We start from the raw sequence: 21,786 nt of genomic DNA on the forward strand, positions 1-21,786 counted from the left end.
TGCTCTAGAACTCAGTCCCCAGATAGATTGGGACCATGCACTTGGTAGAGGGCAGCGGTGTAAGAGAAACATGCTTTCTGGGGTTTCGATGGGGCTGGTGTCTCAGCTCTGTACTGTATCACTGCGCTATTACCGGGGCGCCTGGCTGTTAATCTCCCCCCATCCTCCACTCCACAAACTATCTGCCATTCAATGGAAATCCTTCTCAGTAACACTATGGTTTTGTTATTAAAAACGTGACATGGTCAGGTTAAAATATGTATTTTTGAAAACGTGATTGAGCTCTCTGAGCACCTATGCTCAATGGCATGCTACAGCGTGGAAACTGAAGAACGTTACCCGCTAATTTCCTTTGCCCCATTTATTGCGGTTGTTTATTTTTGCATCTTTTACTCTGGACAATGTACACTGCCCGGTTTCAGTGGTGCATCTCTAGTCAGTTTTACTTTGAGACGCTCCAGCTGGGGCATGTCCTTATGTGGGCTGCAGGCATGGCACGGAAAAGTTTAAATCCAGACAAAAACCCACGTGCCAGGCCTAAGTGTCCTCAGAGAGTCTTAGCAAAAGAAGGAGCCACCATCAACACCACATCAACCTGTCGAGGGTTACTGCCTGCTAAGTGGTATGAGATGATGCAAAAGTATGGCCGGTTTTAAGGAGTTCTGAATCACCTTCCTGGAGCCATGGGCTTGAGATTCAATTCCTGGCCATAGAGTTCGGTCACAAAAGGGCTTAAGATAAACCCCAAGTTGCCTCCGTCCTGCTGTTTATGGGGGAGATTCTCAAAGATGCCTAAGCAACTTGGGAGCATAAGTCCCACCAAAAGTCAATGGGACTTAATGCTCCTGAATGCTTTGTAGGTCCTTGTGGAAATCTCACCCCACATCACCACTGCAGACATTTAATCAACCTTAGCCTGGGCCACTGCTTGAAAAGTCATAGCAGCAGTTCACGTCAGGGCTATAACTGCAGCCAATCAATATCACCCAAGAAACCCCCTGGGCCCTGCTTGTTAGCAGTATTCTCTCCATAAATGTCAGCTCCGTGGGGCGAGGACTGCATTTCATTCCCTGCACTGAATACGCCATCAGCAAACACCACCTTTCCCTCTGGTTTTCATTCCTGGTGCATTGGCACTGGGGAGACAGTCGGGGATGGTCAGCCAGACAGCTGATTGCTTGGCAGGGACACTGGTAGGCCGAAACCAGACCAGTGCATATTGCCTTCCAGACAAGGCTCTTGAGCTGCGCTATAAATATCACAGCATGGGCTAATCTTCCCAATGTGCCTGTGAAGTAAGCATTATTCCCACTTTACAGGGTGACAGAGGTCACAGTCCAAAACAGACTCTAGCCAGTGCTGGGCTGTAACCTGAAGACAATACGCCCTGTGTTTCCAGCACAGCGTTCTATGAGCTGCAAGTACAGTTTCAAAGATGAATTTCATGCCATTCTTTCTCTCTCAATAAGCATAATGCCAGCTCTAGCCCTGCATGCAGCGTTCTTTAGTCCTTCCTTTCAAGCTGAGTTTACTGATCACCTTCATCCAAGTTAGAAAGCTAGTCCATAAAAGGCACACAGGGCCCAGTTCATCCAGAAACCTTGTACCGTGTGTAGCTATTTACACTCATACAATAGGTGTGAAAAATGGTACCCTTGTGATTTCATAGTGCTTCACTTTGCACTGATGTAAATGACTACACAAGGTGCAAGGCTGAACTGGGCCCACAGAAAAGTCCTCCATCCTAAATAGGAGCTGACCTCCCCCCCAGAGTAACTTGGAACCAACAAGTTAGTTCAGTTAAAAGAAAAGTCACACTAAACAATTTTGACAGTGTTTTTTTTTTTTTTAATAAATAACATTTTGGCACAGAAATATACCAAGTTTTACAGAATACAAACCGCAGAGTTAATTACTGTGAATATTACAGAGAGAGAGAGAGAGAGAGGAATAAATTCCCATCTATCTCCCTCTGTTCCTTTTCAGGCTCTGGTGGATCCTGATCCGGCTACAGACCATATATACCTCTCAGCCCACTAAGGCCCACGTGTGGACTACAGCCCCAGAAGGAGAGAGAGACAACAAACAGTAGTGCAGGCATCTGCAAACAATGCAAGCGCGGTGCCTGGAACAGAAATAACATTTTCTCTAACCTTCAGTTTCCTGAGTCCACCTTTCCACTGTCGGACATTTTCCAGAATGAAGGAGTGAGAACACAGGAGGTGCTTGGGCCAGAGGCAAACCTGGGACAGTTGAGAGGTATATGTAGTGACGGGAGTTTCCATCCAGCTGAAATGTCCTTTCAGGTGCTTGTGGGGGGAGGTTTGTGCTTGGTAACATTACAGGGATGGCAGTGCTGGACGCTTCAATACTAGCACAGTGAGACCACCACATCAGGGGGCTGCCAACAAGAAGGGGGGGCACAAGGGAGAGAGCAGGAGCCCCCCTGGCTAAGCCAAGCGCCTTGCAATGAGGAACTCACCAGCAGGGTTGTAAAAGAGACAGTGGGAGGTGCAGCTCAGAGAAGCAACTGGATTGCTTTCCAAGATGGCATGCAACAAGAGTACGGGCAGTTTCATTCCCTCAGTAATTCCTTTCGTGCTTATCCTAAGTGTAAGCTGTCGTCCTTGTAACAGTCAGGGCATAAGTGCACTGTGCAACTCATGGGCACTACATAAACATCACCAATAATCCATTTCTCCTCAAGAAAGTAACAGAGCTGAACCATTGTTCAGATCCAGTAAGCAGTAATCAGCTACTTTTCCAAAGCAGCTTTGAAAAGGGGACATCTCCAAGATAAATATCAGACCCTGCAAGACAGAATTAGCCTTCCAGTGCTATTAGCAACACGAAAAGCAAAACAGAGTTCACTTTATGCCATTTGTGTACTGGATGCATTTCATGGCCACGCTGCCATGGGTCACTTTCTGATCACTGGTTTCAGAGTAGCAGCCGTGTTAGTCTGTATTCGCAAAAAGAAGAGGAGGACTTGTGGCACCTTAGAGACTAACCAATTTATTTGAGCACAAGCTTTCGTGATGCATTCGATTAAGTAAGCTGTAGCTCACGAAAGCTCATGCTCAAATAAATTGGTTAGTCTCTAAGGTGCCACAAGTACTCCTTTTCTTTTTCTGATCACTGTCAGGCTCCTCTGCCTTTGCACAATGTTGCAGCTTTTAGGTTCACAGGACTGCAGAAGAGGTTTAAAGAGTTTAGGGAAGTTTGAGGCACACGGTTTTTGTTGGTTTCATTAAACCTTTTGCTGGGGTTTCTCTTTGATTTTACTGTGCTCATTGTGCTTCTGTTTTCTGAAGAGAGGGGAAGAGAAGGAAAGAATTTGGAGTGAGGCAAAAGCCCACTGGGAAACAATAACAAAGGTGATGTCAGTCAGAGAGCCAAATTCACAGCTGGTGTATGACAATGGAGTTGTGCCCTCGTAAGAGCAAGGAATTTGGTCCACTGTTTAATTAAGTTGCTCTCTGTAACTACTCATGATGTTCGGTTCTCAATGTTTTGACCGCAATAAAAAGTCAGGGACTAAAACACAGATTTTTCAAAAAAGATATTTAGAAAACCAAACATGATCAGTGTGTCTGACGCCTTGTTTCTTTAAAAAAAAAAAGCTGACGATATTCTGTGAAATCCAGGCCTTAGCCAGATCAGCCCACGCCTTCAATTTCTGCACATTCCATGCATTCTGAAATGGGCCCAAGAACAGATACAAGGGAGCAGCATGGGAGCATGAGGTCCACTATTGCTGATGGAAGCTGGGCCACTGAGTGTGCATTGCAACTCTAGAGAGTCTGACAGCACGTTCTGGTTTTAAATTGGTAGCCCTATAGCCTGAAGTTCAACACAGCCCCTACGGAAACCCCACAGGTAATCCAATCCATGTCCACGCACCAAAGCACTCTTAAACCCAAGAGGCCTCTGCAGACTGAGGAAGCTCAAAAGAACCTGCAGAATCTTATAGGGAACTTTCCTAAGCTCCGTCCATTTATCTTGCACTGGATTGTTTGTACCTTGATCCAAGGATCTCAAAGCACTTTACATGCAGTAAATTTAGCTTCACAACACCCCCACAAGCTACTGTCTGTCCGGAGGAAGAAACTGAATCACAGACAGGGTAAGTGACTGTCCCAAGGTCACACACTGCCTCAGGGACAGGGCCAGAATCCAGACCTTCTAGCTCCCAGTCCTATGCCTTAACCACAATCTGCCCCACAACATGCAGCCTCTGTATGTTTGTGATGTTTCATAGATCTCTTTACGGTTACAAGTAACCAAAAGTCATAGGAAAGAGTGGAGATTTGACCTCCTGGCTGCATATAAAGCACAATGCTGTGAACATGGGATCTTCAACAGAGAGTCACATTTGTGATGCTTGGTAGTGTCTTGTAACAAACATGCACCATGCAGAAAATGCCTCCTCCCCATATGGCCAGCCCCAGCCTCTGGAGACATTGCCAGGGGTTGGGGAGGGGAAAGAGTCCACCAGCTCCGGCAACTCCCCGCACAGCACTTCCTGCTGAACAGAAACATCACAAAGCACCTGAGCTGACGGCAGCATGGTTCAGTTGGCTATTCAGAGCGCCTGAGTGTCTAGGGGCTTCCTCTGAGTTATGGGCTGGACAGCACTGAGTTCCTCTTTCCCCCACTTTACTTCACAAGACCATGTTCACCCACAATTCCCCCTCCCCTTTCCCTTGTTCCTCTGCTCTCCCTCGTCTGTGCCTCCTGCCTCCTCTAGCTCTGCCCTGCCCTGCCCTGCCAACTGTGTGAGCTCCAGAAGGCAGCAAGTGGCAACACAAGACGCTGAAGCAAGTCATGCTTGCCTTACCCTGGCAGGTGCACCAGGCCCTACGGTCCCAAGTCAATTCGTCCTGATCTCACAAAGCCCCAGGGATTCCCCTCTGCCTTAGCAGATTCTGTACAGTAGCCTCAGCACAGATCACACTGTGGGCCTTGGAGACCAGTCTCACATCCTCACCTTGCAGAGCTGATGGTCCCGCAGAAGCAAAGCTGCAATGGACATGGGGAAGCACCTCTGGGGTGCAGGATGGCAGGGGTGCTGCACTGCATCTGCCTCCAGCCTGGTGAGCATGTAGTTCAACGCATTCCTTTCTGCAGATTGTTCACAGACTGCACTGGTATAGGAAGCTGGAGCATGGTGGGATGGGGAATGGGATGGAAAGACATCCTCTTTAACTGTGTCCAATTTGTGGAAGAGGCCCTGGCAGAGGTCTGGGAGGGGAACGGGGAAGAGTCAAGGAGGAAGAGGCATCCCCACACTTAAAGAAAGGGAAGAACCTTAAAAATCTGCCAGAATCAATCTTTGATTTGGCGTCATGCAGGGCAAAAGGACAGACCACTGCCCACCTGCCTCAGCCACACACAAAGACAGGAGGCACAAGAAGACAATCCCAGCTCAACACCCTCATCCCCAATTGTTACAGAAGCACCGCTCACTAGAACAGATGTTACGAAAAGCAGTGATCATTGAGACACAAACCCCAGTCCCCACCTCTAGAGACATTCTCTACCCAGGCGCTAGCCCCTGGGATATTCCCCTTTGGAAATAAGATACAGGATCACAAAACATCTCCCTGGTTGCAGCCGCATCCCGCAGAAGATCACAACAATGCAGGTGGGCAGAATGAGCAGAGAAGAGGGAGGAGGACGATATAAACTGCATCTGTTTCACTGATCCTGGTAACAGAGCTAGAGAGTGGATTTGTTTCACCCTTTGTGCAAAGCTGTACAGGGATCTCAAGTGATTGACATTCACACACACCCCTGGCAAGAAACCAAGGAAAAATAAATCTTCCAAAGGCAAAATAAAATATCAGTGCTAAACAAGTGAGCAGTGAAATAGCCAGGACCATCCCCTACCCTCTCCCAGACAAAGATCCCACAGTCCAGATGCAGGGAAAAACAGAACCTCATCCAGACGTTGGAACAACACGATTGCTGAGGCACAAACCATCATCGGCTCCACTGATGGATGCTGCAAGAAACATTGAAAAGATCCTGTCTATCTGTTCGCTGGTCCCATGACTACGGGTGTCTCAGCGCCATGGATGCCAGGGACAGTGTGTGCATATGCAGTGAGGCTGAGGTGGGCACCGAGGCAGCAGTGTGGCTGTTTCAAACACAGGACGACACTACACCTATTTTTTGGATTGAACACACGGACGAGAACCCCCACCGGGCCAGCGACCATCTGCCACTCATCTCCTGCTGTTATGGCACTTATGGGAAAGGGCTGGCGGGGCCATTCTCCGTTCTCGCAGCCTGGCGCTCCACAGAGCACCCCTCCCCGCTTCTGTGAGTGCCACGTCGCATGGGCAGAGCCGCCTGTTTGGGGTGGGCAGGAAGCACCTCTTGCCCCTCGGGAAGGTTTTGTTCATGCTGCTCTGCTCTTCCCACTACAAAAAGAAATGGGGCTTTGCTGGGATACAGGGAGAGGAACTCCACTGCTGCGAGATCCTTTCACCCCAGTGATCATGGGCACCAAGGAACCTAACACAACCTGCCAGGGTGCCTCTAGGGGGCTGGTCTCTCTCCATGCAGAGCCTGTGCAAGCTGGATTGTGGCTGCAGGAGAGGGGGGATCTCCAGGGAATTGTGGCTTCTTGCATCGGTGGCTGCTCTCCACTGCACCCCAGCCTGGACTCTGGTGCCACCCCCCACCCCCCGTTAAGGACGGTTATTTTTGGTGAGCGAAGAAGGTAAGGCTTTTCCGTGATGGCATCGTCTAGTAAAAGTGAGAGAGAGAATTACACCAAGAGGAGGGTCCAGGCGCAGGGAGCTAGCGCCACTATTTGCCCAAGGCAGGGGCCACTCCCACTATCTCTTCGTATTTGGGTGGTGGGTCATTGTAGGAGACGCTGGTTTCCTCGCCACTGCTGCTCTCCGGGTGCCCGGTCACCTCCTCGTAGGAAGGGGGCGGGGTGGCGCTAGACAGTCTGGAGAGGACTGAGACGGAATGCTCCGGCGGGTAAAGAGTGCCATCCAGCTGGGAGCTGCCTCCTGCTCTGCCATCAGCAGGCACCCTGCTGCCTGGCTCGCGCTGGGACTGGCCGTCCCCCTGGCTGTGAGATGTCTCTCGGTACACCATGACCCTGGGAATGCTGCGGCCCGCTCGGCTGGCCAGGTAGCGGTTCTGGGCGTACGAGGGACGGTGGCGCGTGGCCTTCTGCAGCTGACACCTCCAGATGATGAACAGGGCAATGACTATGAGCAGAGCCACTCCCAGGAGAGGCACCACCACATACATGGCATCTGAGCGCTCTGTGCCCTGCCCGGGGTCCTTGACGGAGTAGACAGAGTTGGTGTAGCCTTTCCAGAACTCCATCTGCAGAGGGGAACAAACCAGCACCAGTCACAGGCGTTCATGTCAAAGCAGTGCCCCTCAGCTTGGTGGCCGAAGGAAGGGGCTGCTCGCTTACACGCCCAACTTCTACCCTGTAGCTGAGGTAGAACTGTTCCGCCACCGCCTACTGGTTCCCCTCCAACGGAACACAAACCCGGGAGCCAGTACCGGAGACATCATGGGAACCAGTGCACAGGTTTCTGGGCTCTCGCCCTGACAGCAGCAAGCGGCCCCATGAGAGGCTGAGGGCCCCTGTGTTAGCACCACCTCCTGCCCTGGTTAGACTGGGGGGCAGGGAGCGGGCCACAAGCGCACGGTAGCAGTACCAGCCATGCCTTGCCCACACCCTGGCTTGCAGTGCAAGGACACCTGGCAGGGAGATGGCGCTGCGTGGGACAGGTGAGCTGAGCTCAGGTTTCCTGCTGACACCCAGGGAACAAACCACCTCACGGGCAGGGCAATCCGCTCTCTCTCCCCTCCATCTCCTTCACGCCCCCCTCAGGGCTCGAGTTATTCCATCTCCTCGGGCTCTGCTCCCCACAGCCTCACCCCCCATGTACCGTTTTCTCCTTGTTCTCAAACACCTCCTTGACCTCCTCATAGCTGCAGATCTCCTCGATGCACTCTCGCTCGATGGTGCCCTGGCGGAACTCCTCCAGGAAGCTGTTGGCCCGGGGGAAGCGTTTGAGAACCGAGTGGGCATTCTTGGCCCCCAGGAACACTGAAACACACAACGCAGAGAGGCGCTAAGGACTCCCACGCACCCAGCCCCAGCACGATCCAACGAGCGGCCTCTCGCTGCCACAGGGACCAGGCTACTACACAGGTGGCAGCTTTGGGTACCCAGCAGCACAGGTGCCCACTGGCTATGCTACACAGCCCAGTGCTAGAGTCCACCCACCCAGTCCCGCGAGCTCAGAGGGCACAACATCCTACCAGAGAGGGGGCAGAACAGCGTTGAGCAGCCCTTACAGGCTCTCCCGCTGCCTACGACCAAGCTGGCCAGTGCTAGCGTGATGGAGCCAGACGGGAACCCTGCGCTGGGCTGAGGGAGGACAATGGCAAGAGAGAGTCACAAGTAGAGTTTTAATAGTCCCCACCCCCACACCAACAGAACACAATGACCTCGGCAGTGCCACATCACAGCCCATCCCTCTCTCTCAACAGCCCTGAGTGCTTCCAAGTGCGGGCAGGACTAGACTGAGGGGAAAACGTGCGAGTGCTACACCGGGCTGGTTGTAACTTCAGGCCCTCGGTGCTATTGTCCGTCCCGCCCCTCTGCCCAAGTGAAATCCAGTGCTGTTGGGATGCAGGGGGAGGAGATCAGAACCCAGCCTGCAATCAACCCACACAATGCAGTGGTGATCACGGAGGGACCCTGGGCCACATCCACTAAAAGCATTGGCCAAGCTCCAAAGGGATTTTAGTCACACCTGGGGTATATTGTTCATGTTAAAACCCTGTCTGCCCTTTGGTTTGCTGCTCCCTGCATGTGACTGAGGGTCTCCTGTTGCAATATCACCCACCTGCAGTCTCCTGTCTAACGGCATCGGAAGCCTATGCAACACCCAATCTGGGCTGGTCCAGCCATCCTGTACACCTGCCCTGGTTCCTTACAACACCACGTGCACTCAGTTCAATTGGCTGGGAACCACCGGCTGAATTAGAGGCAAAGTGCCCACTGCAATAGGGGACCGGAGCACAACTGGTAGCGCTATGGCACTGCCCCCTTTATGGCCACAACAGGAGGCGGCAGCCCCAGGGCCCAGGGAAGAGGCATGGATGGAGGAACAGGAGCTCCCGAGGCAGAGGGTCTGAGCCCTCCCCTGGCAGGCTGCGTGGCCGGCAGCACCACCATGGCTCAGGAGAACCAACGTGCCATGCGTCTATCTGCTGCCAGAACCAATGATGAGCAGGGACTCTCGGTTAAGAGGCACCACCGTCTGAGGGAAGGAGATTGGGGCTTTTGCAGCCCTTCTCTACGTCATCCTCACAGCCTATGCTGCAGCTACATTATAGGTCAGCAGATTAGGCGGCATCTGCACCAGCGCTGAACCACGATAGCTGCAGCAGGGGATCATGCCAATCTAAGTACCAATGGGCCAATGCACCTATGCTAGCTGTGCTCTCCCCCACTCTCCCCGCCCCTTATGCTGCATTACCAATCCCACGTTCCCAGTACACCATTGCAGGGTGAGAGATTCTAAAGGGCCTTCTGTGATCCCCGAGGGATTGTCGGAGATGAGGCCAAACTCCCATAGTTCCCCAGGAGTTGGCATTATTTCCATCTCCCTTTCTCAAACAGGCCAGGACAAACCCTCAGCTCAGGAATGGTTCCAGCTGGAGCTTTGGAGAGGCCATCCCGAGGTGCATCCGACAGCTGCTACGAAGTACAGAGAGCCCTGACAGCATCTGTGAAGAGCCAGAGACCAATACCAGCAGTTCACGCAGCTTCGGCTGCAACGCTCATGCCCCTACCCCACCTATGGCTGGATCTGTGCAGTACACAAGGATGACACTCCACAGATGAAATCCCACTTTGGGTCCACACCATGCCACAAATTGGGGACACCAAGTGGTTCAGGACCTGTGAGGAGCAGCAAGCAGCTGCATAACTTCATACTAAGAAAGGACACTTTTCAGTGCAGTGGGTGTGGACTAGCCCCAATGCAGAAGCACCAGCCCACAAGGAGGAGACAGCCAATCACCCTGCCGAAGAGTGGCAATTGCCCTGTGGAAGCTATCCACCCAGGACAGTTATTTCTCCCTTGGGTCCCAGTTTGGGGCTAGGAAGTCTCCAGCAGGTGCTGGTTTCAGATTCTCGCAATGGCATGGCATTCCATCCAGTGGCATGTGCTCAGAGCAGCCAAGGTGGCAAAGAGAATTCATGGATTTAAATAATCAGGGATCCCACAAAGATCATGCAAACATACCCAGGGTGCTCAGAGCACGCAGGAGAATGGTCAAACACTCTGGACTCTTCCAGGAGAACAGAGGGGACCCATACTCTCACGGAACGTCCCAGGCAGTGATGGGGTCTCTATCCCCACAGCAATTCAGGGTCACCCAGCAGGCCAACCAGTGCCTCAGTTCATGAAACCATTCCCAGGTGGCACAAACCCAGAGACCTGTATCCAGGACAGTGCACATTTGGGAGACAAGGCCAGGTGGGTTACCAGTCATGACACTTCACTGACTACTGCAGTAATTATCTCTGCAATCACATGCATTTTGCAAAATCCATGTGAAAGCAAAGGCAAGGTCTCCTGTGCACAATGGAGTGAGAGGGCAGCGGGATTTGAAACAACTTTCACACAGCCAAACTGTTACACATGAAGCAGTTGTTCATTAGCACAGCCTGCAATTTGCCCAGACAGTAAGTGCTCTGTGCACACACTTTCTAACTAATGGCAGGACTTGGAAGAAGGATCATGCGAGCAGTTAACTAAAAATGTTACCTTGTCTTTAACTAGGAGTCATTTGTTGCTATATTGGTGGCAGGTTTCTCCTTATGTTTTCATGAGACCTTCATTTTTCCTACTCTCAACTGGTATGGTGAGTGGTTTTATGGAGTATACTGCTCCAGAGGCATTGATGTGTTATTAGCAATTACTGCTATGACATGCCACCATCTTTTGGTCATGATGGGATACACTTGATGAGTTACTGCATTTACTTTTTTTCCCTGGGGTTTATTAATATTTGCTCTGGTGAGGGAGTTTATGAAAGAGAGAACTGCTGTTGTATGGACTGTGACACTGCCAAATCAGGTGGCAGCTCATGCCAAAGTCCTCATGTCTCAACTGATCACGGAAAAATATACAGCTGGAAGCAGTCTGGCTCACCTGTGTGTTAGTGTTATTAAAATAGGTATGAGAATTTAATAACATGTTTAACCTTTACAGATTGCTTGTGAATTGCTGCATGCATTCTCACCTCAAAATACAGGATACAGACGCTGCAAGTAATATTTAAGCATTTGTATTGTAAGCTTCTGTGACGCTGTAAATCACCAGACAACAGAGACATTAACTAGTGTAAAGTGCTAGTCACCAACAGAAGGTGTTACGTCCTGGCCAAGAGGAAGGCCCATCAACATCAGATGGACTATTGTAGAACATTAAAGAGAACAAAAGACATTTGTTGCTCTGCTCTTCCTCCCACCACGAAGATGAGTCATGCAAGTGGATTCCTCCCATCAGCTGAGTTCACAACTCAGAGCACAAAGAATCATAGGACTGGAAGGGACCTTGAGAGGTCATCTAGTCCAGTCCCCTGCATGGAGAGAGAGAAATAAAAACACTTAACAATAAAGAACTGGATCTCTATGATGCTTGGACTCTGGGGGGCAAGATTTTCTATGCATAAGCAAAAGATCCCCAGAGCTTAGTCCACGTTAGCCCTAAAGGACATATAGAGCTTGTTTTTTATAAAAGCTTCTACCTCTTGAAACTTAAGATTGTAACTCATTTGTATATTTATGTTTACCTGCTTGAATCTTGTAAATAACTCATTTCCTTTTCTATTTACTAAATCTTTAAATAGTTTATTATAGGATTGGTTACAAGTGTTGTCTTCAGTGTGAGATCTAAGGTGCGACTGATATATGGCATATCAGTATATAATATGACTCCATATGAAGGCTGTTACTGAGCCGGAGTTTACACTTAATAATTGGTTGGCGAAATCTAAGTATAGAACTAGCAGGCAATTTGGGGTTTGTGCCCTGGTTCTTAGCAGTCTGCCCTGAGGTTGGCAGTCACGCTCCTGAGTCACCGCAGACAGCTCGACATGGATAATAAAGAACAATATGAAGGATGTGAATTACAATGACTTCTCCAGAATCTACTTTATTATACAAAGATGCAGGCCAACTGCAATACTAGACCAGAGCAACATATTTACAAAAACAATGGGAATGGAGAGGCTATTTTACAGTCAAGTGCATCTCGCTGGGGCCCCAGCTCTCCTATTTCTTCAGTCTTTGTGAAGGAGTTTCATGGGGAATGGCTGTGAGGGAGCTGTCCTGAGAGGAGCACTGAACAGCTTAGCAGGGATGTATTGAGCAGATGATGCAGGGATCGGTTGCTGGGTCAGCTTTGGCTGTCATCTGCTCTTCAGCCTTCATGCACTGGGTGGAGATTTCACAATGGAGCTGTCTATCCTCAAGTCATTTCCTATCTTTCTGGAAATAGCGTGGCACTAGCTCCTCGGCCTTCTGCCTTGACCCATCCAGTCTTTCAGAAGTGCACCTCACTTCCTCCTCCTCACACTGGAACACTCACTCCGATCTCCTTTGAGTCTCCCTCTGTGTTTCCTGAAGTGACAAGCCTGTTCCTGCTTTTCCTGGACCTCAGGTTTGCCAGCCTTTCCAACACTGTGCAACCTTGCCACCTGGCCCATTCCCTGCTCTGGGACATCCACGGTGCTATACTGGCTTCTATAATGAAAAGAAACAAATAAGAGCTTCAATAAGGAAATCAAAAGCTTGATCATTCCTTGGATCATTAAGGAACACAATGGAAGTCATTGTTCTAGCTCAATTTTGAATGCCAGTGCCTCCAGAAAGGCTCTCCTTGGACTGGAGCCCGCAAGGACCCCTTAGAATTCACAATTGTTACAAGAAGGGTGGAGATGCTAAATCGTTGGAACGAAGGACAAGGAAGGGATGGGGAGCTACTGACAGTCAGTATAACCACACAATCAAAGACTACTTATCAGGCAAACAGGAGCCTCAGAGACATGTCTGTGCCGATGGTCCCAGCAAGAGTGAGCAAGGGATATCAGAGCGAGGCAGGAGGCTGGTAGGTTAGCCCTGGAGTCACTCAAGTGGACACTGGGGGCCAGGCTCAGAGAAGGCAGGGGTTGCGTCAGCTTCTACAGCAGGGGATGGCACACATTTTGGCCCGAGGGCCACATCTGGGTGGCGAAATTGTATGCAGGGCCATGAATATAGGACTGAGGCAGGTGGTTGGGGTGCAGGAGAGGGTGTGGGATGGGATGCAGTGTGCAGGAAGGGGCTCAGGACAAGGGGTTGGGGTGCAGGAGGGGTGAGGGGTGCAGAAGGGGGCTCAGAGCAGAGGTTTGGAGTGCAGGAGGGGGTGCAGAGTTTGAGAGAGGGTTGGGGTGTGGGATGCAGGAGGAGTTTGGGTTGTGGGCTCCGACCCGGCGCTGCTTACCTCAAGTGGCTCTAGGGTCGCAGCAGTGCAGCTAAGGCAGGCTCCCTGCCAGCCCTGGCCCTGCACCATTCCTGGAAGTGGCCAGTATGTCTGGCAGTGGCTCCTGGGGGTGGGGTGGGGCAGGCAGCTCCGCCATGTGCTGCTCTCGCCTGCGGGTACCACCCCCTGCCCAAAGCTCCCATTGGCCACGGGAGCTGCAGGGGGGTGGTGCCTGCAGGCAAGGGTACTGCACGGAGCCCTCTGCCTCTCCCCTCCCCTCCCCAGGGACCATAGGGATGTGATGCCAGCTGCTTCCGGGAGCGGCGCAGGGCCAGGGCAGGCAGGGAGCCTGCCTTAGCCCTGCTGCGCCACAGGGCTGGCAATCCCGCGGGCAGGATTGAAAGCCCTGATGGACCGGATCCAGCCCACAGGCCGCAATTTGCCCTCCCCTATTCTACAGGGTAAAGGGGAATAAGCATTGCCTCCAAACTGGATGGGAGGTGTGTGTGTGTGTGGGGGGGGGGGGTGTAGAGATTTTCAAAGGCACTAAGACCAGTGAGCCCCAGTGACTGTCAACAGCAGGGTGTGCCCCTGAAGATCTCCCTCTGTACGCTGGAGCACAAGCGTGACGAAAGATTTACAGACACAAAGGAATAAGGATTACAGTTAATTGGTATCCACGGTAGATTCTTTCAATGCATTCAGTGCCTGACAGCAGGTAGGATAAACAGTAATTATCCTGGCAGCTCCCATGGCCTGTGTTAGCTCTACATCACTTTGATAACAAAATATGCCAATGACTGTCTTTCATGCATTAATCAGACAGAATGGCACATGACTGAGGCCAGATAAGAGCAGCATGCTAATTGGGTGCCATAGCCCAGGGACCAACAGATGCAGTGCCACAAACGTTTGGCCACAGCAGACAAGAGGTAGCTTCCTGCCACCAAGTTCTTATTTGTAGGCTTAAGCTGCAGTTTGTGTTATTTTGTTTTCCCCCCTTACTTCACCAGCTTCGAGTCCAAGCAGATGGCATTGCTCAGCGGCTGCTGGGTACAGCCACCCTAACAGTGAACGTGGCTCATATGGCCAAAAAGGCATTGGGCAGTGTTACTGGGGAATTATTGGGGAAGGGCTTGGTAACTGTGGAGCCAGGGATGGCAGGGTAGGGGGAGAGGTGGGCCCTTCCACCCTTGTCTGAGGCGACAAGTGCCTTTTAAAAAGCACTAATGGCAGCATCCATAACAAGCCACTCTTTCCCCTGCACCTGCCCTCAGCCACTGGCACAATATATATAACAAAGAGCTGCGTACCTGGCACAGAGTAGCCCTCGTCCCCCAGCTCTTCCTGCTGGCTCAGCTCGACCGCTGTCTCCACTGTCAGGTCTGGATCCTGGCATGCCCCAAGCAGATCCCAAGATCCCTGGCCTCTCCCAGTCTGGCTTCAGAACCAGGGCTATCCTCAGCTCCCAGCGGAGCACTGAATGCAGCCTCTGTGCCACGCAGCAGCACATCAGGCTGCACACAAGAGCGAGCAGGGAGGATTCAGTGTAGCTCTTTAAAGATCAAACATGCTTTTTCCACCCTGCTATTACTGTCCCAGCTTTATCGTGCTGAGCAATCAGGCCCTTGATATTGTCACAGCACAGCTCACTAGTCCAAGCAGCGGCCATTACAGTGGGTTACTTGGCTGTTTGCTTACACAGCAACTGTAGGGCCTGGGTAACCTCCCCTTCCCAGCTAGTCAATGCCCACAGCACTCTCAGATCTGCCCATACCATACTCCCAGGAGCCATACTGGCGACTGGAGCAGAACAAAGTCAAATTACTGCTGAAGAAGTGGGTTGTTGTGAACACAGTGCACAAATGAGCGCCACCACCTGGGCAGCACAGGTAACAGGCCCCCAGCCAAATGGCCCCAGCATGGAAAGCAGACCAGGCAGGCTGCCTAAGCAGTGACCAGTGCACTGTGGGAAGGGCAGAGCAGCACTCTGCATGACTGGGGCTATTAGGCCAGCAATCTGTGCCCACTCTGGCTTGATAAGGTGGTGAGAGCAAGGCTGAGCCAAATGGTGGCATAACTGAAAACGCAGTTGGGTGGGGGTGCCTGGTGTGCTACAGGCATGCGAGAGGGACCAGCAATTCACCCAGCTGTTCTCCTGTACACCAGGCTCTGACTCTGCAGCCCAGGAACACACAACGAAGAGATGTGCAGGAAGAGACAGAGCCGTGCCTCAAGCCTCTGATCCTAGAAGGGGCCATGACACTGCCCCACTCTAAGACCCAAGGCAACACAGACTATTCCCTACCCTCTTCTCAAAGAGGAGGCTACCAGCCCTTTCCCCCACCACATGCAAGAGACCCATCCCCCAACACCCCTTGCTCCAGAAGAGGTGAAGACACCACGCTTGCCCCTCCCTGCCCTTGAGGCCCTCATTGGGAAATACTTACTTGCCATGCTGTCTTGCTCAGATACTCAGGGCTTTCACCTACCTGTTGGGAAGAAAATGGGAGAGTCATGGAGGGCTCAAAGCCACAGGCCGTGGTTCCAAGCCCTTGGTCACACCAGTAGCAGGGACTGATCCATGGGGAAAGATGGCTTTTTCTGGAGCCTAGGCAGCCTGCTGCAGGACCCAGCTGAGCTCTATATACCCATCATCTCTACAGGAAACCATGACCCACCCAATACTGCCCCCAGGCTCCTTTGGTACACACCACATGTCGCAGAATGGCAGCTGGCCGTCGCCAGCTCATCCAACCCACTTTCAGACCTCCCACCCCACATGTCCATTTAGCTGCCCCCAAATCCCCTGGCTTCAAGACAGAGCATATCAGTGGCTCTGCATAACTCCCGAGTGCCCAAGAGGCAGGCCACAAGGTCTACAGGGATTCCCATCAGTCAGCTCAGAGCATCTTTGTCTCTCAGTGAGCAATGTGCCCCACTTCAGTAGGAGAGGGTAAAAACGCCCCCATGGCTTCTGCTCCATCACATCATGCAGGAGAGATGTAGCACACTCAGTCCCCACATATTAACTGACTGCTTTATATCATCTAGCCTCAGGCTGGCGGGCGAGAGGCCTAGAACATGCAGGCTTGCAAAGTGCTTTACAACCTCTCCCCACAGCAGGAGACTTTGTACTTCACTGCCAGGCTACGTCCAACTTCTGCTGCCCTAACATTAACTACCCCTCGTTCCAAGGCCAGAGCCTCTTACGTGGCCAGGAAGGCTCTGCCAGCCAGTCTAAACCCTCAGTGTGCACTTAGGAGCCTTACTGGTCTGAGAACTTATAGCCTGATCCTGCAACCTGTGGAGGCCAGGTCTACACCACAAAGTTTTCCTGGAATAGTTATGTTGGGCAGGGGTGTGAAAACACAGCTAGGCTGCCAAAAACCTCCATGTAGATGCTGCCAGCATGAGTCCTTTTACCAGTATAGCTTACCTCGTTTGGGCTGGAGGTTCAACCACACCGGCAAAAATTCTCTTTATGCTGCATCTCCTCTAGGTGGCTCTACTGGCATAGCCTCCCTCATGTAGACTGCTTGGGGTGTTCTCAGCTCCCTAAGGCAGTAGGAATTGAGGATGCTCAACCACCTCACAGGATCAGGCCCTTGAAGAAGAGAGTTTGGACATCTGGGTGCATAAAGAACAGTGTCCATAAAATGAAAGATGAGCTAGATGGCCAGGAGCCCAGAGCCAAGCCAGAGGGTGAGAAACAAACAAGATTTCTTCACCCAGAGGTGCCAGATCAAAGCCAATCTCCACAGCACATAGATACTGTACTACAGGCTTGAAAACTTCACCTGGCACCTGCTAACTTTAGGGTGAATACACCAGCCACATGAAGGAAGAAACACCCACAGAACATAAGCTGTTTGGATTTGTACAGCACCTGGCACACAGTAATGGTCCAGTAATGGACCAGGGCCCAAGGCACCACTTCAACACAAGTTGAGTAACAGTAATATAGTAATAGTATCCCCAGCTGCTAGAAAGAGAGTGTGCTGGAATGCACTGCTTAGGGGAATCGAGCAGCCTGCTACTCTATCCTTCCCCCACCACCCGGCTACTGCTACTGTACCCATTCCCCTCAACAGCCTCCAGTGTATTTATGTTTGAGCCCTTCTCCACCATTAACGGTTCCAGTGGATGCGTCTGCTGTTCACAGCTTTCCCGCGTAGCTGCAGAATGACAACTGCTGACTGTTTCACTGCTGCTCAACCTCCTGAATAGCAGCAGCACAAATGAGAAGAGTTCCATTAATGCTGCACAGCAAAACTAACAGCCCCGCAGTGAGGCTACAGCGGTGTGCAAACTCAGGAAGGCAATACTACATTTGGAAGGTTAACTTGCTGTAAACAATGAAATCACATTATGCAGAAGTGTCAGGTGTCCCTCCACACACAGGAGCAATTTCCTATTCACCAGTGACAAGAGGATCCTTCAGACTCTATTCTACCACCTCCCCATTGTGCTCTGCTAGCCAGCTCAAGCCCATGATGCATCGTTACAGGAATTCCCCAGTTTTTCTCCCCCCATCTCAGATCTGCACAGCAGAACCCAATTCCATCCAGGGGCTCTAGTGACACTGCAAACCAGAGAGGTAAAAAGATTCTCACCGGACTTTACTTTTATTATTGGGGGTTGGGGGGAGAAACAACAAGAAATAAAAGCTACACTAGTCTGAGGTCCAGGATTTACAATACTCAGATCTAGATCAGTCCTTACATAGCTCAGCAACAGTTTCTAAGCCCAGTTACTTTACTCACGAAATAAATAAAAGTCACATCTCTTCAAAACCCAGAAACCTAAGGCTTCCAGTAACAGAGCAGTTTTCTCTTACCCCAACAGAGCAGAGAGTAGTGAACCTTGCACACAACCTCTTTTTGGTTATTACTAACATTTCTATCCACCAACACCACAACTGTGTCTTACATGATTTTAGAAGCTGTTGTATCAAGAATGGTTAGACACAGAAAATAAGTCTGTAACCACATGGAATGCACATTTCAATGGCCTAAAGCATTCTCTAGCAGTCTGTGAAATATTGACTGCAAAATACATGCTGGAATTAAAGTGGGGATGAAGGAAAAAAGCAAGATAACCTGATTTTACAGTCTGCTATCTCACATTCCACCAGGGGCTAGGAAGACAGACTGGACCAATATAGATGCTTTCAACACCGGAAATTTTTTGTAAGCTCTGGTTAGCCCAATAGAGGAAACTTCAGTCCCTAAAACATTGGTGTGACACAGGTTGAGAACTTGTAACTATAACGTGGTCAGTTGCATCGGCTATAATCAGAGGTTGCTTTGCTCTGGCTAATTTTTGCTTATGTTCAGTTTCATTAAGAAATAAAGATTTACGTGTCAACAGGAGAGGGTTACACACAAACCCTCATCTTCATCAACAATACTTAAAAGGGACAAGGTGGTCTACAATCATTAATTTATCCTCACACAAGTCAGTGGCAAGAGCTGGGATTAGAAATCAGGAATCCTGGCTCATTAGGCCACATGGTGTCTCTGATGAGCGGTGATGTATGCCCCTCTTGCGAGGGGACACATTTCAGGGGGTAGGGGTATGTGTGTGTGTGGCGGGGGATGGGGGATCATTTTAAGAAAGTTGATATTTTAAACTTAATTATAAGCTTGAGGCCGGGCTGGTAATTCTTGAATTAAGCATGCAAAGGGCCAGCTGATGGGACGCAGGTCATGTGAGGAACATGAGTATATTCCTAGCACGAAGGAGTAGGGCTATTTAATCCAGTGGAAAAACAACCTGGTAGATATGAACTTCAATATTCATGCGTATACCATACACATGATTGACGTGCACGTATCATAGCAGCAAGTGACATAGATTATATAGAAATGCATTTATATTCTGGGCATGTATTTCACATTTCTGAACACACCAGCATTATAGGTACCCATACAAAACACAGGGTCTGGAACACAAAATACTCCACCTCAAAGGACACTGAAGAGTTAATTTTTTCTGCCTAAGGATGACAAAAAGCTAAGGAATCCAAACCCAGAACCCAGCCTCAACGCCCACCCGATCAGTTCCCCTCTGAACAGTGTTTTCCTCCTCTATAAATACACCATCAATAGGAGGTTGCCATGGCAATGGTGAGGAGGCGTGAGGGATACAGCAATGGGGATGCTGATGCAGTCACACATTCGTGTCTTCCAGACCTGGCAACCCCCGGGCTCCCCCCACCCAACGATGATGCTGAAGAAGGAAACTGTGCTGGTAGAATATGGTATCCTCCACCTCTAGCAATACAGGCAGACTCTGCGTGGGTGTGTGGTCTGAGGGAAGGATGTACGCAGAGAGAGAGATAAGCCAGAACCCCCGATCTTCTTGCCAGCGCAGGAACGGGTTGTGGGATTCCGTAACATCACTGACGTGTGGTGGCACGTCGAGAGGCTGCCGGATTGTTGGGCGTCATACCGCCAAGGATGCCAGCTGCTTTGCAAGTTCTAAGAACTATTTTTGTTTTCAAAGCCAAGATCAACACATCGGGGAAGGCTCCACAGGCTCCAATTCCCAGAGACCACAAAGCCCCATGGTTGCCAGGATGCCATCCCACAAACCAATCCACAAACCCTTAATGGGACCAGAATTCGTCCCCACAAACCAATCCTAAAACTCACCAGGTTTGGAGTGGTATGCTCGCAAACAACTGTGTAAGCTGATACGTACCAGCCAGGCACGCTCCAGCTTCAGCCCCCTGGACCTGCCCCAAATCCCACAGTAGCCCCAGTGAACACACCTTCCCCCACAGTCCACAGCACCCACACACCCTACCAGATACTTTCCTAGCTCCTTGGAGTTTAGCATTCAAGTACCGATTCGTTTCACTCTTCCCTCCATTGCCATCGGTGCTTCCCCGCGCCCCCGCCCATCCCAACCCCTCTTTCCTTCCCCATCACTTCCCTGACATTCCTGCCTCCCTCCTGATTCCCAAAGGTGGACTCAACCCCCTTCCTCTCTACTCCAGTGCCCAAAGCCCCAAGCCCGCCCTCCCCCTCAATCCCAGTACCGTCCCTCTTCTAGCACACCCCTCAGCCTCCCACCCAGTCTCTACTGCACCCCCAATTCCCACAGCCCTGGGTTGTCTCCAGCTCCTAAAAAGTCATACTACTTCACACTACCCTGCCCCATTTCTTCCCCCCTTCTCCTCCACTCCCCACAGTGCCCCCACCAGACATCCATCTCATTCTTCCTCCAGCCCCTTCCACATACCCACTCCTCTATCCACGCCCCCCATCCCTATGGGCCCCCTCCCCATCGCTGCTCCTCTATCCACCCCCCATCCCTATGGGCCCCCTCCCCATCCCTGCTCCTCTATCCACCCCCCCATTCCTATGGGCCCCCTCCCCGTCCCTGCTCCTCTATCCACCCCCCCATTCCTATGGGCCCCCTCCCCGTCCCTGCTCCTCTATCCACCCCCCCATTCCTATGGGCCCCCTCCCCGTCCCTGCTCCTCTATCCACCCCCCCATTCCTATGGGCCCCCTCCCCGTCCCTGCTCCTCTATCCACCCCCCCCATTCCTATGGGCCCCCTCCCCGTCCCTGCTCCTCTATCCACCCCCCCCATTCCTATGGGCCCCCTCCCCGTCCCTGCTCCTCTATCCACCCCCCCCATTCCTATGGGCCCCCTCCCCGTCCCTGCTCCTCTATCCACCCCCCCATTCCTATGGGCCCCCTCCCCGTCCCTGCTCCTCTATCCACGCCCCCATTCCTATGGGCCCTCTCCCACTGCCCTCTCCTCTCCCTTTCCTCTAGCCTCCTGACTCTTCTTCTCCATCTCCCCCTATTTCCCCATCCACTACCCTCCCCAACTCCCTCTCCTCTCATCCCCTGCCCCTTGCCCTATTCCCCCACTCCATGGCCCTCCCCTCTATCCCAACCCTATGCACCCTAAACACCCACCCCTTCTCCCCTCCCCATCACCCCTTCGCCCATCCACCCCATACCCCTGCCCCTTCTCCCCTCCCCATCCACCCCATACCCCTCACCCCTGCCCCTACTCCCCACCCCATACCCCTCACCACGACCCCCTCCTTGTACCTCCCCTCCCCCCAGTACCTCGTGCCCGCCGCAGCTCCGGGCTCCCCGCGCGCGCACACACAGAGCCGACGGCTCCCCGCCCGCCCGGCGCAGCCCAAGCCTGCAGCTACCAGTGTCCACCCGCGGACAAGGGGCGGGGCGGGGCGGGGCTGAGCCGCCCTCTCTGTCCAATCAC

At 51.6% G+C, this 21,786-nt stretch overlaps 1 protein-coding gene across 7 annotated transcripts; it reads right to left on the reverse strand.

Annotated features, from left to right (window-relative positions):
• Positions 1–3,083: 3,083 nt before the first annotated feature.
• Positions 3,084–21,727, reverse strand: PRRG3 (proline rich and Gla domain 3). 7 transcript variants are annotated; one of them, XM_073360739.1, is made up of 5 exons: positions 21,630–21,727; positions 16,972–17,139; positions 15,983–16,024; positions 7,935–8,095; positions 3,084–7,356 (listed from the first exon to the last, which is right to left on the reverse strand). In XM_073360739.1, the coding sequence occupies exons 3-5, from the start codon at positions 15,987–15,989 to the stop codon at positions 6,820–6,822; spliced, it is 705 nt and encodes a 234-aa protein (XP_073216840.1). In that variant the 5' UTR covers positions 15,990–16,024; positions 16,972–17,139; positions 21,630–21,727; the 3' UTR covers positions 3,084–6,819. The 7 variants fall into 7 exon arrangements, 4 of the variants coding, with proteins under 4 accessions (XP_073216840.1, XP_073216839.1, XP_073216841.1 ...); XM_073360738.1 differs by having other exon boundaries at positions 16,972–17,162; XM_073360740.1 differs by lacking the exon at positions 21,630–21,727 and adding an exon at positions 20,192–20,406.
• Between the last annotated feature and the right edge of the window lie 59 nt (positions 21,728–21,786).

This window comes from Lepidochelys kempii, chromosome 9 (genome assembly GCF_965140285.1).
Source record: "Lepidochelys kempii isolate rLepKem1 chromosome 9, rLepKem1.hap1, whole genome shotgun sequence".
Taxonomy (NCBI): Eukaryota; Metazoa; Chordata; order Testudines; family Cheloniidae; genus Lepidochelys; species Lepidochelys kempii.

Bases quoted from the DNA above. Each gene is read 5' to 3' on its own strand.
- PRRG3 (XM_073360741.1), bottom strand. The intron at 7,357-7,934 runs GTACATGGGGGG...TCCCCTCTGCAG, and splicing joins TTGAGAACAAGGAGAAAACG to ATGGAGTTCTGGAAAGGCTA.